The sequence below is a fragment of the Molothrus ater genome, chromosome 1, assembly GCF_012460135.2.
Source record: "Molothrus ater isolate BHLD 08-10-18 breed brown headed cowbird chromosome 1, BPBGC_Mater_1.1, whole genome shotgun sequence".
NCBI lineage: Eukaryota > Metazoa > Chordata > Aves > Passeriformes > Icteridae > Molothrus > Molothrus ater.
In genome coordinates, this window is record NC_050478.2 from 50,801,133 (window position 1) to 50,817,767 (window position 16,635).

Genomic DNA, 16,635 nt, shown 5'->3' on the forward strand with positions numbered 1-16,635 from the left:
CAGCTGGAATATTGAGCCTGAAGGGTTGCCAGCTTGTGGATAAACACATCTGGTACCTTCACAACCTAACTAGGAGAGAGCTGAAGTTTTAAAAACAATTTATTAGACTTTGGTTTGGCTCCTTTCATTTTCCCCACCTTCTACATATGCTTTGCTTGAGTAATCACTTGGGTTTTCCTGATTTGTTGCTAAACTGACTCAGAAGAATGACACTATGTCAGGCTTCAGATGATGGATGAAGTAGAAATGCAAAAAAAGATGCTAAACAGTAAATATTTTGTTAAAGCCCTCTAAAATCCGAAAGGTTTTTTCAGATATTCACATTCACGGGACAGGTTTTCAATTGATGTATTTCCCATCTGTCTGCATGTTTGTACATTGCAAGAGTTTGTATGTCAAAATAAGAAGCATTTGATTATGCTAGTGCTTTTTGATATATTAGTTAATTACAACACAATCATATATAACAATGATCAGTTTGTGAAAAGCAAATTAATTATTCTCTTAGGATTATTTTTCAAAGTGCAATATGTTTCTCATAATGATAAGTAATCGCAATGAACTTCTCTGTTTAATTTATTTATTTACACTAAATATTTGATTCTAAGGGACAAAATCTAGTAAAATCCTAAAAATATTCTGTCTGCTTGAGGAGATATATATATATAGTAAAACCCATCAGATTTGGCTACATTATGCATATGGTATGTGGCTTTTTCCATCATAGTTACTATCCCAAAAATAATTTTAAAGGCTGATTATGGTGGCATGGGACAAGAAATGTAACTCAGCATATTTTCAATGAGAAAACAACTTCTTAATGTTTGCTTTTACAACATTAAAATTTGATTAAGGTCATTCCTAATTTAAAAAAAAATCAAAACCAACAAACTCAGCACATCTTTTTAACGTCCTTCAACAGTACAAAACTTTTCACCAATGCTGAAATACACGAGGATGAGCTAAGCACTTACCCAGAACCATGTCCCATTTCCAAGTAGGATAGTGTATCATGCATTATTCCCACAGTAACTTCATTGGTACAACAGAATTTGAAGTCATCTATTCATTGAGCCATAAGGAATAAAATTGCCAGATCTCTGAGCTGAAATTTTTTTTTCCTTGCCTCAAACAGGAGGAGAAAGGGAAAGAGGTAAAGACTGAACAGATTCTTATAAACCTGCTGCAGAGCTACAACTCTTCCACACTGTGTGTTTCAGGAGCTTGAATAGCAAGGAAAGGTATCAAGGGATCCTGCTTACTTTGATATTGATTTTAAAGTAAGTGTGGTGCACATGGTAAGGACTGTGTCCATGTACATGCCTGGGTGCCCTCGTGGAGATGCAACACTTGGAGGGCTTGAACAGATTGGCAACGAGGGAAAACGGCAGTTTTATTTTAACATAAGAACATTTATATCTATAGAAACCAAGATAGTTATTTCAGTAAATTTTTATCTTTGTAATTTCCTCAACGGCCCTTGCAGGCTTGACAGTTTAGTGCCAATGACATCTTTTCCTGCAAGTCCTAAAATACTGCTCCCCCTCCTTTTTGGAGTGGGACAGGTGAGAGCCCTGACACATGAGATGAGTGATGGGTGGCATTTCATTGTAACCTTTCAGACAGTCTCTCATGAATATAGGTGGTAGAACTCTGCTAGATTTAATCTACTAGTCATCTACCCTGGGCAGTGACAGCCTTTGCAAAAATGTCCTAGTCAAAGAATTCATGGCACACACACAAAAAAAACCCAAAAACAAACCAAAAAAAATTAGTTTAATGAATCTGTAACACTCTAAATAAAAAGATAAAATATTTTGGACTCCTGTTTAATCTGAAATGAATAACCACTTCTATTTTTGCTGCTTGGCTACAGAAACATTCATAAGACTCAACCAGTCTTCTGAATGTTTCTATATGCCATGTACATCTTTTTCTACTGAATATCACTCATTTACATGCAGAAAAAATATATATATACTATATTCCTTCTTGAGGTAGCAGCACTTAAGAGTTCCAAATTAACTTCTACAATAAATATAATCAGATTCTAAAGAGAATGGCACTGCAGATTTTAGTCAAATTTTATACCCCCAACCAGCTCTTTGTAATGTAAAAACTTCAAATACGGCAATATAAAGTTTTTAAGTCGACAGGGCAAATCTCAAAGGATCAAATGATAACAAGTAAGGTTCTGGAGAAGGGCTTTCTGATCCCTGTTGTCACTCCTCCTCACCTGCCTTTTACATTAAATGAATATGGAATGAACGGAAAATAGAACTTCCAGAGGCAGGCAGTGAGTGCTGACAGTGCTGACAAGCACCAGACAGGCATCATTGACATGGTGTGAGCTGCTGTGAATACTCAGAGGAAAGGACCTTGCACATTCCTGGACCTTTTGCTGCTGTGCTTAGATAATCTGAAGAGTATCTTTCAAATAACTGGGTTTTCAAAAAAAGGTGTATGGCAGAGCCTTTCCCAGAAGCAGTCAGATTCAAATTCTCATTGGATTTAATTTGGCCTGAGATTTTGACTTCAGGACTGGAAGTGTCAGCATCATAGCCTTTCTGGGCTCTTAACTACAATGAACAAATTTCTACTGTTTCCAGTGCGAACTGAGGATACATGGCAGCTATCAAAGATCTCAACAACTCAAAGTAACATAATACCACTTTTCCTATGAGACTGTACTGGTTTTGAGTGGAGACAAAATGTTATTTTGGGCTTATGTATGCTAAGTGTATGATCCATTACATACAATGGTCAAAAAACTGATCTGCTGCAATGTTTCATACTCCGTTACTAGCTCAGATATCAGTTTAATCAGAATTCCTAGTCAATAAATTTTCACGTTTGCTTATGATTATGGATATTTAAATTCCTGGTTAAGCTTAATGAATGACAAAAACAGATCTGAGTTGCAAGTTGTGATCCAAACTAAACTTGAGCTATTGAATATGATGCTTTCTTTCTACTCACCTCTGTTATAGTGTCAATATCCAGAAAATTAAGAATGTTATTTAAGAACACAATTTCTTTTAAATTATGAATAATGCAAGGATATGTTCTTTAATTTTACACCTACTACAGTTCGCTCATCACTTATGACAATGCATATCCTTTTTTTTAATAAATGAAAATGAATTTCACAGAAACTATTAATAGTATTAAAAAATAATTCTACTTAGCAACACTTGGGTGACATAACTGAACATACAAATGTCTTTTCCATAGATAATTAAAATGAAAGGAAAAGTTCCTCTTGTGCATGTAAAATATGATACAAGAAAGAGCTATTAAATGTACTAATATAAAGGCATTATCAGTACTGAATGTTATTCTGTTTATCATTTTAAAGAGATTTCCAAAATATACTGAATTTTTTCAAGCTTTTTAAAATTGTCTTTCGTTATAATTTGATGAGGATATATCCTTATGGTTTAAAAAAGTTCCATAGAATTTGAATTTACTTTAAGGGCTACATGTTTAATATAACAGTTTTTAAAAAGAAAAAAAAATAAAAAATCCACTACTATTGAGCCTTTACTTAGAACTGTATAATTCTTTTTCCCACTTGTACATTTATATTCAATGTTGATGCTGAAATTGTTCCGAGGAAATATTCTGAGGACATCATTTTGGACCTCAGATTATTTCCATAAAAATAACACTTACTTTAAAAGGAAAAAATAGCTAAGCAATATTCTTCACTTGTTTGTATGTGGCAAATGCCTGTACATTAGCAAAGCTTATTTTCTCTGCATATTTTTCAATGGGAATTTAAGACCATATGCTAGGAAACTTCTAAGGAAGCTGTAGTAACTGAGGAATAAGTAGTAGATCTGTGTTAACAAACCAAAGCAGAACAAAAGATTCCATAAAGAATCAGTAAAACCAGGAAGTAGTAAAGTGGCACATTTCTTTCTAACTTCTTGCAGAGCTACCAATATAAGATATAAAAATATATATATAATATTGTTTATATATGTATATATAAAGGCATGTTTGCCAAAAATCTTTATCCAGCATTGACTTAAGTCCTCTCCCAACCTTTATCTGCCTCAGCGTACAGTTATATGATACATCTAACATCTCTTTCCTTGGTACAACCCTTTTCTCCTCACTTTTAGAAATAATGATGGAATATCAGTAGCAGAAGGAAAGACATGAAAATCTTGGGGAAAAATCCTGCTTGGGAAAACCCAAATTTTTCCAGAGAACTGCTGCATTCCCCTATCGTATAGTCATATGTTCAATGGCTCACCACCTCAAAAAAATCCTGGTTGCATTGGCTCTTATTCATGATGATAGGAATGGCAGGAAGACCTAATACTGAATTTGCCTGATGAAACCTTCAAAAATGTAATGGACACTCAGTCTTTCTGCCAAAAAAGAACTTAAGATGTTGTATCCAGCTGCAGAGCACCTGGGGCAACAGGTGAGAGCAGTGTCTGCTTAGGATGATTAAGTAGATTTTTTCTTGTTGGATGATCATATTTCAGATATTTACTGCTTCTGTTTTTTGTTTTTTTTTTTTTTTTGTCATTGTTTAAAAGCACAAAACCTTGTTCTAACTATAAAATAGCCTTGTGGAAACTAATAACCTATAACACTGATCAGAGATTCCTGACATGGGGAAGAAATAACACTCAAATGCTAATTCAGCCTAATGGTACATGGAACAGGCTAGGCTATAATGGTTCATGTAACATAATTATTTATTATGAGTAGCAAAATGAGCTAATAGTATTAACATAATGTTGTTATAATCCTTTCTTGCAGTAAGAAATGGAACTCTAAAATGCCACAATTATGAAGCTAAAAAAAAAAGTTTCCCAAAGATAGCAGTCCGCTGCAGGAAATATTATATTAAAAGAAAGATGAAACAAACATCACATTCATAGCAGCATTTTCCTGCAAACCAAATCAGAAAAGAACACTTCATACTGTACTGCTCAAAGCTAGAAAGAAAAAGAAAATGGTTGAAGACCTAAGTGCATTCTTAGTGCTCAAAGTTTCTTCAACAGAAATATAACTCAGGGTCATCCTGCCAAAGAAAAATTAAGTAAGTACTCTAGTAATTTCTTTGGTTTTTTTGTTTTGCTTGCTTGTTTTTACAAGGGGCTGCTAATAAAACATCATATTTCTCTCTCTCTCTTTTCCTCTCTGTGTAGATATGTATGTACATATGTATATATATACATACACACAGGTATATGTGCCTTTGGAAGATGCTTTAAAATGTGAAGGTAATTTGCCTTGGATCAGATATTTTTGTTTAGCATACAACAAATCTTTATGACACAGCAAATTTGATGAACTACTACTTGTTTCCAATGCTATTGAAACTAGCCCAAGCCTCCCAAAGATTCCTCTGTACCACATTATTCTTTGCCAGTTTCAGCACAGTCAGAAATATCAGCCCTGTGTTGCAAATTCCAGAACCAAGAGACATGGCAAGAGCTATTATTGTTTTCACAGGTAATTATCTAAGTACCAACACCAGAATGTTAAGAATGTTATTTTCTCCTGCTAGTGCTCCAGAAAAGTTAATTCCACTTGGCAGTTTGTTTTAATGTATGTGCTAATTACGAAAATGAGCTGTTAAAGAAGCTACAAAAGGTCAACCAATGAAAACCTTATACTTGAGGGCATGCAATCTCATGTTCCACTACTTTGAATCTGCAAAAAGAAAGCAAAGTTATTTTTGTATTTTAAAATACTGAATCCCTTAAATTCATTGTACATTCACAAATTTCTTGGAAAAAACATAGGTGAAGTCATGACTCTAAACATTTTTCTTTAGTAAGGAAATACTCTGGGAAGGATATGTGTAGAACTTTGCTTTTCTCCTCAGTGAAACAGTGTCTGTGTGGACACTGGTTACTGCTAAAACAGACAATGTATTTTACAGTAGTTGCCTCACAGTAAGAGAATTGAGATTCTTTTTCTCCCTATCAAATATATAAACTTAATGAGTAAGCTTTTTAAAGACAATATCATCTTCCATTCAGCTTACAGAAACCAAACTACTTTGGTTGCTCTGTTTCACCTCAGTGCTCATGTGATGCTGCTTCAGCAACATTGGGAAATGAAAACAAACAATGTGCGAAAATGCCTGAAGGGACTCACCATCTTTTACAAGAACAGACTAAAGGCAGAGCTAGCAACATGCAACCAGAAAATGTTTTTCTCCCCAAGTCAAGTTTTTACCACTTTCATCAAAAAAATAGACAATACAGACTATGCCTGATGCCATTTCAAGAAAGTACTTTGATGGAAATTGCTTTTAGTTCTGTCAACGTCAGTAGAAAATGCCAAAAAAACCATCACAGTTATGCATGACTGTGCTAACCAAAAAAACCCACTAAGAGCCCAGCTGACTTACAAGAGCTGCATTGCTTCTGTAAAAAATGGAATTAATCCTTTGGGCTAGATGCCATCCTGTGTCATTGAAGCAAGCCTGGAGGTCAGCAGAAGCAACATGAATTTACAATGGCATGACTGAAAACAGAATCTTTCCTCTAGCACTTAAGTTTTATGCAGCATAAAATATGTATGAATGCTTGACAACTTTTCCTTTCATTATATACAAAAGTGACTTTCTCTTCTCTCTAAAATAACGCTGTCAAACCAAGAGGGACTGCCAGAAACCTGTCACAGATAATAATCTATTTTCCAGGTTCCTGAATAGCAATGAAAAAGAAGATATTGAGTGTCAGTTCCCAGCACATAAATTAAAGTTCCGTGCCTGTAATTAGGTCATGTTTCCCCCTGAAAAGGAATTGTGTTTAATATTACAACGAATTTTAATTATTTTCTTCTAAGTAATAGGCTAGAGATGTTGTGGAACACCTAGTTGAGGATTAGTGATAAATAAAATTAAAAATTAAAAAAATTCAAAAAACTCAAATTACTTGCAAGGACATTTGCTCTAGAAAAACTATTATTCCTGGTTTTACTCAAAGTGCAAGTGCTGCAAATACTGACTTTAAAAGTAAAGAAAATCCTCCTTTCTTTCCCTTGCATTTGGATAAGACGAAAAGGGGAAAAGGGCACTGGCTGGTTTAATTTACATAGTTGATAGCTTCAGACCACAGTGTTGTACACACTGGTTGAAGATTCTGAACTATTTTTTTGAAACAATGTTATATAGTATATGTTCAAGACCTTTGATCTCCCAATCTGTCTGTAAATATTTTTCTAAGTTTACAGAAACTGAATATATCCTATGTTCTAACGCAAGACTGAGTCTCCAGTATTTTTCTCCCTTTTTTTTTTTAAGCCATAACAATTTCTTTTCTCCATCAGCAAGGTTTTATGCCCACCAAAGATTTTTCTAAAACAACAAACTTTGAGTAAATGAGGTGATGATGGCAGACCATTTTTACAGATCTGAGAACTTCCCCTCTGTTTCTACATCTGTAAGCCACCTCCTATTCTTTACCCTCTCTGCTGTAGTTTCCGGCTTCTGAAATGGGGCAGGATGTGTCTCTACCATCTTCGTAGTAAGGCCCAAGGAATGATCTGTTTCTGACCCCACTATACAGCATGTGGAGGTGTCTCTGGACCAGGATCCTTGCCCTGGGGCTTTCACCCTGTTGATCCAGATGCCCACACTGTGTAAGCCCTGTGCAACACGGACAGCTCCTGCCTGTCATGTCATTAGCATTACATGGCCACAGCTACAGCAGACTTGTCACAACAGTTTGGCTCTCCCCCAGACCCTGCGTGTCCTTCTGTGAGTCACAGACACCTTGGGAATATTATGACTCTAAAAATGGGCATCTCTTCATAAAGTGGTGAATAATAATAAGGCTACCTCATAGCCTCTGATGGTTTGCACTTTTTAAGCAATTACACCTGGAATTTGTAGTGTGGAGGAGGGGCAGTAGAGGTGGAAGGAAGGGACATAAGAATCTGTAAGAGGACAAACTCTTGCAGAGATGTGTTGGAGGGCAAGCCAGGCTGGCAGAGTAAGAACTATTTTCTCCATACTGTCTGTTGTAATGGACTCTGGAACAGTCTAACTACTAAACTATTCCTGGATCTCAGTGCTGATTGTGGAAAAACTATTGATCCTGTAGGAAGATGATATCCTAGAAATGATGCAGTCTGTGTCCAGTGGGGACAGTTATAGCAACAGGACCTTGAGATGAAACAAGGAGCACCCTAGGTCTCCTGAATCCATTCAAATGGTTTTACTTTTTTTACCAAATAATGGTCTGTGAACTTCCTGCTCATTGTAGTTGGCAAATTAGCTGAGTAAACTCTCTGACACATGGCTATATGCACAATGGTGCATATGTAAATTCTACTATTGATTAAAAAGTGACTGCATTCCTTTTACCTTCTGCTAATTCCACTTACTCACAGCCATTTACAGAACACCATAACTGCAAAACCAAATAGGCAGCAGCAGCACCTCTTGGAGTTATTAGAAATGGTTAATCATATGCTGGGTTATCACAAGATGTGCTTAGTCAACTACTTCTCTCTCAAATAGAAGCAAAGTGAAAAACACACTTCAAATAGATTCTGTACTTTTTCTCACTCACTTGCAGTAGAAATTAAATCTGATACAAGGTAAACTAAAGAGCTAAGACAGCACAGAGTCCAATCACATTTCTCCAGTAATACTAACACCTACAGAAAAGTTTACAGGAACCCCTACACCCTGTTATTAACAGCAATCCACGTTTTTTCACAATTATGAAGTTTAAATTGTGCTGGAAGCTATTTGTGTCATTGCTGAAAGACCTGGCTAACCTTATTGTGTGGTTGCCATCTATGACAAACGTCGGTCAACATGTTGCCATCTTATTGCGAAAGTTCCATACCTTCTTGGTGATGTCTCACAGGCAGCTCCTTGCAGCACTGACTCCTTCTTCCTCACAACACAGCCAACAAACTTCAGCTCTCTCCTCACCCAGCTAACCCACTCTTTTATATCATTCATCCTTATTAGACAGAGCTGTGGCCTGTTAAGGGCAGGCCTGTTCCTAATCTTTGATAATTAGTGCAGCTGCAACTCCTCATGGGTGACATCACCTTCTGCACTATCTTTATTTTCTTACATTATATCCCCCCACACAACATAGGGGTGGGAATCCTGGAAATGGGCTTTCTCCAAGAACCACTTGTATGGAAGAAGAGGCAGAGATGGCAAACTAGCATATTGGGAGAAAGAATACAATATTTAGGATATGCAGTCTTTCTGATATTAGAAAACATTCCTTTAATATCCCTTTATATTATATTAATATGTTGTGGTGTCCTGGGAATACTGTTGTTGGGTTGTGCATAAACACAATATAACTATAGCTCCACTCTCTATTGTATCCTTTTGCTTATTTCATTATTAAAATCAAAAAGGAAAGTAAAAATGGAAAAAAAACCTCCCACATATTCACTTCAATTCACTTCAATCAGTACATGTAAATCCTGGAAGAGTTTAAAATGTAAACTTAAGTATATTTTATAATGTCTGTTCCAACAACCCTATCTTTCTGATCCAAGACATAATGCTGGTTTTAAATAAGCATCCTTAGCTTGATAAACCAATCTTTAGAGACAAGTCTTTTCATGCTCTTTTGCATTCAACAAAAATATGCAAACAGAGAATACATCAAAGTAAAAATCTATGTTCTTAAGGCAACTGCAAAATATTGGACACCTCTGTAGCATTCAGAGCTAAGGGGCTTATCTTCCATTCATCAAAGTCAAAACTAAAATCTTCACAGACTTGACTAGAACCAGACTATCAGTAGCTGAGGCAGGTGTAGTAAGAAAAGGCAGCACGGAAAGCAACAAAAATTGAGCCCGCTTCCTATCAAACTTATTGAATTGAAAAAGAATTAGAAGGGTATGTTTCCAGCTAGTTCAGTTCAGATATTCTCACATAAATTACTCTCCTTCTAGCAGCAAGTTAGGATTATCATTTAACCACTGACTATTTCACAGGTTTTGTCCTGAAAGAAATTCAGTGCAACACAGTGGGTGTTTAAATAATAGTTGCAAAAAACCTTATCTCATCTTTCATGCTAAAATAGTGATCAGCAAGGTGCCATCTAACTGTTCAACAGCCCAGAGGAAATGAGACCAAAGCAAGTAAACTGGACTTGAGGCTCCTGTATAAATTGAGAAAGCTTATCAAGGACAACACCCTGGTTTATTGATTCTTGGGTTCTTCCACCCTTGCAAAATGTCAGTGCAACCAATAGAGAATTCCATTGCTCTCAGGGAAATATCTGAAAAAGGTACCATCTATGCTTTAGTATGCATACCTTGTGCTTTTTAGGCAACTCTCCATTGAAAATCAGTGACTGATGAAGCAGAATTCACAAACTCCTGAAATAAACTCATCTGTTTTCTTAGACAAAGAAAGCCAGAAACTCTATTTCTTGATCTGATTGGTTTGAGTCTACTATATGGAGATGCTAAACCAGTCTACAGGGAAAATGTGTTGTAAAAATAACTATAACTACTACAAGTATTTCTGTGTGTCAGTTCTGTGAAATTCAAACTCACAAATGCCTATTCATGTAGCTGCATCCACTGCTTAAGGTCAGTAGCCAAAAATATACAGAGAGAAACAGAGGGACAAACCTGGCTATCTAAGTTTCTAATATTCAGACTTGTCTGATGCTAAGTCATCATTCTCTCTTTCATGGACAGAATTTCTGTCTCTCATCTTGATCATGCTGACAAGTTCCTCAGGGGTATCTGCCTCCACTTAATAACATTCGCTGTATAATCTACTACCAGTAATGTGAGAAAGACCTGGTGGGAAATTTTATCTTCCCACCAGAAGTGCACTTGTGCTCTGTGTATTCACATTCCCTATTTAAGCCTTCATTTAACCACCAAGGCGAAAATACTTCTTGATTCCCACATAAAGTGCCCCAGGGAATTGTCAGTGGAAGAGTACTACTTTAGATCTGTCAGAGAGAGATATTTTATTACCTGAAGGATGCTATCTTAACCCAAGGTCTAAAATATAAATGAACTGCAATTCAGATGACTTGAGACCTAGCAGAAAGACAGAAGGGTGGAAAGCTTCCCAGGGATTCCACAGGGAGAAGGCCGATTTATTTAATACAGATAAATATGACAAAAAGATATTCATATCCCAAGTTTTAATAAGTTTATGCTCGACAGGAAGAACAGAAGTCTTGAGCAGCAGCTAATATAAGATGTTAACTAATAGAGTTGGAAGAGGAAAAAAGAAGCTTCAAGCAGATGAATTCAAGTGAAAGGCAGGAAATTTTGAATACTGAAAATTTCTCTGTTTCTTATGGACTGAAGGAGATTATGTCCTTTTTGCAATGACTTATCTGTAATGTAGGGTAAAGTCCAAGGGATCTTCATAGACCATCTAATATTTAAGTAGAGCAGAGAATGCTTACATATGAAAGGTCAAAACTGCCTATGAAAAGATGGGTGAGAAAATAAACAGAGGATAAATCAAGAGATTATTTTAGAATCTGCCATCATGAAAACCCAGCCTTTTCTCAAGAGGCAGAGAACATTCTCTTCTATATTGAAACAGGGATTTGAGGTTTGCTTTAAAAACGCATTGTAAAGCTATTAGATGATGCCTCTGGAGTGTTGTTTTGAAGGTTACAATTGTTTCTTTGAGCAAAGTAATACTCTCTGTGTTTTTTAATGTTACCCATTTTTTCCCATGTTGAAAGCTTCAGAAAACTTAGGCTTCATTAGGAAGGAATTTGGTTAAGTTGCTGAAGCAGGTAGATAAAACTAAGTGGAAGAAAAGGAGGTAACTGGGACACAGGCTGTGGCTTAACCCTGCACTGAACTGCATTTGCATATGGCTTTGGGAAAGTTCCATTAGAAGTTTTTATAGCCAAGAGACACTTGAGAGTATGACATTTTCCAGTTGCATATTTTTCTGTACTCAAGAAAGAAGACATTAGCTTGTTGAAGCTTATAAATAAAAACAACTTCATCAACAACTTATTCTAATTGCAAGATTACAAATACTGAGGAGGCTCTTAGTATGTATTCAAACTGAATTACTTTTAAACTGCAGCAGAATATCAGAATCCTTTAATATGCAAAACTACAATGGAAATCTTCTTTAAAAATGTTCCGAAAATAAGATCACATCTTTCTTCCATCTTGTCAGCCTAGCATTACTTCCATCAATCCTAGAAAGTTTGCCTGAATCTCATAATGACAAAACCAAGAATTTAGTCCAAAACTATACAGAGCAGTAAAGATAAATCTCTTGACTGTTTTCTGAGATTCTTTCCTATTATTAATCCACATGCTGGGGCATACACAATTGTAAAGATATTAATCAAAGTTTACTTTGCAGAGAAAAAGTCAATAGGGTGTTTAACTCTTGATTTATACACAAGCTTTAAGTATTTCACCTGTGTAATTCTGCACAGTCAGTAGCTTATTTCTTTGAATTAAATCTTTATTTCAGCTCTCAGTGGCCCTGATTTTCCTCTTACTAACAGCAAGTTTATTAATATAACTCTCATCAATCAAATGGTGGTAGCATTTTAATGAGATTAATGTAATAAAAAAGCAAAATCAAAGTTATTGACTTTGCACAAGAGTTTTGCCAGTCTGTTCACAGCTAAGCAGTGCTTACTGGATGCTTAACAGAATTCTGGGCAAGGCATGCATTTTTTACTGTTTAGAAACCTGTTTTGAAAGTACAATTTGCAAGATGATGAAAAAAAGAAAACAATTTGCTCAGTAAGAAAATCAGGCAGTAAGTCTAACTACAAGGATTAATCATCTTTGTCCTTCTCGTATGTAATAGAAACTGAAAGTTCATGTGCATATTAATGTAAAAGACTCTGTTACACTCAGCATTTTGTTATGGGCATCAGAGTACACTTTACTAACATGGTAAAACATTTATTACTGTTTTTTACCAGCTCTTTATTGCCTCTAGCATTTACCTCTCTGAAGCCCAGGACAGGTCATGGACTAATTATTCCATCACTCTTAAAAAACTTACAAACAGGCCAATTCTGGTTTGCCAGGTCAACACAAAAGTCAGTTGCTTATTAGCTATAACATAAAAATTGTACATACTATATACTACAATATATACAACCATCCCCAATTGCTTTCAGCCCATGTAAAATAAATATGAAATGTTCATAATATTAATAGATTTAATTATCAGATGTGTAGAGTTGAGGTTATGGCTTGAAAGTGACTGAAGGCATGAAAGGAGCAGCAAGGTAAACAGTATCTAACCTAACCAAAGAAGAAAATAAAATTTTGCCAAAACCAGAAGTGATCTATAGAAATTTTTCTAGAAACTTCTGATGCAAATATAAACTGTGGTTTCTTTAAGAAACCAGTAACAACAGAATGAGAGAGGTAACTAAAGCATGACACACAGCAGGAATGTCTCATACTAAAGATAAGTTTGAACCGCAAACAATGAGAGAAGAAGCTTCAGACACACAAGACCATTTTAATAATTATACCAACATTATTTTTCTTTTACATCGTCCAAGAATAAAGCAGTGGGATGACTTATCCTGCCAATCAAGATTAATAAAATTGATCAAGAGACAGAGAATTTAATGAAGGCTTGAATACAGTGAAATCACCAGCAGGTAGGACATGCAGCTAAATAAATGAAGGAACAATTAGTGCCTTTTTGAAGACCAAAGGATAACATGAAATGAGACTCTAGCTGGGATCTGCTAACACCATTGAAAAATGATCTCTGACAAAAACTGAACAGACAGCAGGGAAGGGAGGGAGACAAAGAAAATTGCTAAGAACAGACTGCCTGATGGCAGCTCTCCATTTCTCTGATTTTAAATGCAAAGCAATGTTTGCTTCATGATTTCAATGAATCACCTACTATTATCAAAATGTTTTCCCACAGCATATTATGTAACTTCTCATGATCACTGTATTAACTTCTGTATTCACACAGAAGTTAAATGTTTTGCATTCCTTTTATTTGGTCATTTTAGAGTATTGTATCTCTTCATTCACCACACTTCTATGCATTATTATTTCATTTTTACTTTTGCAAATTGTCATCAAAATATAGAAAGTTGTAGCTGCCTTTCTCTCCTTAAACAAAATGCTCACAGGAATTAGGTATGAAAGGTCTGTCAAGTCAACAAGAAAACCTTTTACCCTCTGATCCCTCCTAGTCATCAAGAAGCACTTCATAAAGCAGTAGTTAGGTAAGGAGATTACAGTGCCCAGCCACCAGAGAGAAAAGCGGGAATTCAACTATATTTGAAAAATTTGGACTCTAGACTCTCCTGTTAATCTGAAATCTGTACCTGCTAAGTTAGAGCATCCTGAGTCTGTGCATATAACTTTAGGATATTCAAGGGAAATTGTGACAATTAAACCAGACAAACCAGAACTCTGTTCCATATAAGCACCTTAACTTGCAGAGCTGTGAAGGAACAAGAATCTGCCATCTGCACATCTACTTACAGCTCTCTCACATGAGTCCTACCAGTCAGTACAACTACTGTTTCTATAACCAGAATTACACTGTGACCCAGAATGAAGTACTGATGTCTCCATGTCATCTTGAAAACTGACATTAAATCCACTAATGTAAGCAAGTTTGCAAATTATGAGAAGCATATAGAGGAAACACTTAGAGACTTTAACGTGCTTCTGGAAAAATATGCTATTACAGGTGACAGGAATAAATACAGCAGATATGAAACCCAAAACAGATTTGCATTGAGGCTGTGGTTTTAGTTAGTCTAATGTTTTGTGATAGCCAGGCTGCATTCCTCCCAGTGGAGTCTATTAATACCCTATAGATTTATTCATACCCTACAGGTGCAGAAGGCTGCATGCTTGACTATGTAAAATTCTCCTAGCTGTTAAAAGTAGCCAATGAAAAAAACTGTGCACCTTTTATCAATAGGACCACAACGGTCAGAAATCTTTGTGCCAAAGGCAGACCATTTTGACTTCTGGAAAACCCAGTAGGTTTATATCATGACATTTGTTAATTCCTTGCAGAAGAAGGGAAAAAGAAGTTTGCTGTGATATTTACTGTACAACAACAGCATTCTTTCTGCAGCCTTACCTGGCAGATGTCATATTTTCCTTTTCTATGTTCACACACACAATTAATTTACAGGCACTGAAATGCCTGTTGTAACAAAATAACAATGAAGCATTGAAATAAATCTAAGTTTTTCCAGGACAGCTATGCAGATCTAAAAAATGCGTACAAATAATTATGGTATGAATGGATTTTTTTTTTTTAATGAGATTCCCTAGTTATTGGAAAATATTAGGAATGGTCTAATTATTAGACTACACCTGGAAAGGGAGTAGGGAGTACACACCCGTTTTGAAACCAAATATTTTCACAGAGAAAACTTCAAGACAGAAGGAAGGAAGAAAAAAGAAGAAATGCTGCCTTATAAATAAGGGGTGATTTCTTGACAAAATAAGATAATTCTTTTTTTTTTTTTTTTTGATCCAACAACTATTTCAACATTCTTGTACCTCTTACTCAATGAAACAGTAAAGGATTTAATATAGTTGCAATATAAATTTTAAATTTTGTAAAAAAATTGTTCCAGTCTTTAGGTACATAATGATTTTAAACAACACAAACCAAAATCATATCAAATTAAAAAAAAAACACTAAACACACTTACCTGATGAGATGTCTATCCGGTTCTTCTTCACTTGGGAGACGTTGATATGAACACTGACTTTGCCCTCATTTATGTCAATCTCAACATTCCCCAGGTCATCTGAGAAGTGGCTGAAGAGAAGAAGTCCATTTGGGTTCCAGGTCCGGAAGAGTAAACTGACTGAAAACAGATCTTGGCTTGGACGACCAGGAACCTCAAGATAACTGGTGGCATTGAAAAAGACAGGCACTGTGTGTGGCTCCACACAAGAAAAACTTAAATTTCCCTAAGTAAAGCACAAAAAAGAAAACAAAAAAAAGAAAAAGCAAAACGGTAAGATTCCACTAAATTCATAGCTATCTCTAGAAAAGTATTTAGATTTCATTCAATCTAGAGACCACTGTGATCAATGCACTTAGAATCTAAAGATGCACTATTAATGTTATCTTTATTGTTGCTACTATAATAGTTGCTGATTTTTCTGGGTTTATTTTTAGCAGTGGCCCCATTATATTTTGTACTGTACTGTATGTACACAAAATAACAGGCAGTTGGCCCTGAAGAGTTGTAGTCTCTCAAGCTTAGATGAAAGCATTATTATTTCTAGTTAAAATATAAAGAAATTAATCACAGATAAACTTGGGCTTGCCTGTGGTCCCCATAGAAACCTATAACCGAACAGCATAAAAAAATGAGTGCAGATTTCCAAATACCCTGATATCAGTGTGTCTATCAATACAATACATGATGTTCCAAAATAATGATGTATAATACCTGAGCAGTCAGCCTCCCCGTTATGTTTTCAACTACATGACACTACATATGCTAATACTTCAATTCATGAAGCAGAAGGATTTGGAGTAGCTGATCATGAACAACACCAATATTTTGGGATAGTAAATAACTTTCACTGTAAAGGAAACTGCAGTTTCTACTCTGTAAAATATTTTTCTTCGGGAAATTGAAACAAGATCCAGTCAACTGTTGATGTACAAGG

At 35.7% G+C, this 16,635-nt stretch overlaps 1 protein-coding gene across 2 annotated transcripts in view; it reads right to left on the reverse strand.

Annotated features, from left to right (window-relative positions):
• CNTNAP2 (contactin associated protein 2) overlaps nt 1–16,635 on the reverse strand; it is a 1,032,231-nt gene that overhangs the window by 516,539 nt on the left and 499,057 nt on the right. For both annotated transcript variants that reach the window (XM_036397720.1, XM_036397728.1), the window contains exon 8: nt 15,660–15,924. In XM_036397720.1, the coding sequence (XP_036253613.1) occupies nt 15,660–15,924 (265 nt within the window). The remainder of the gene's footprint in view (nt 1–15,659; nt 15,925–16,635) is intronic.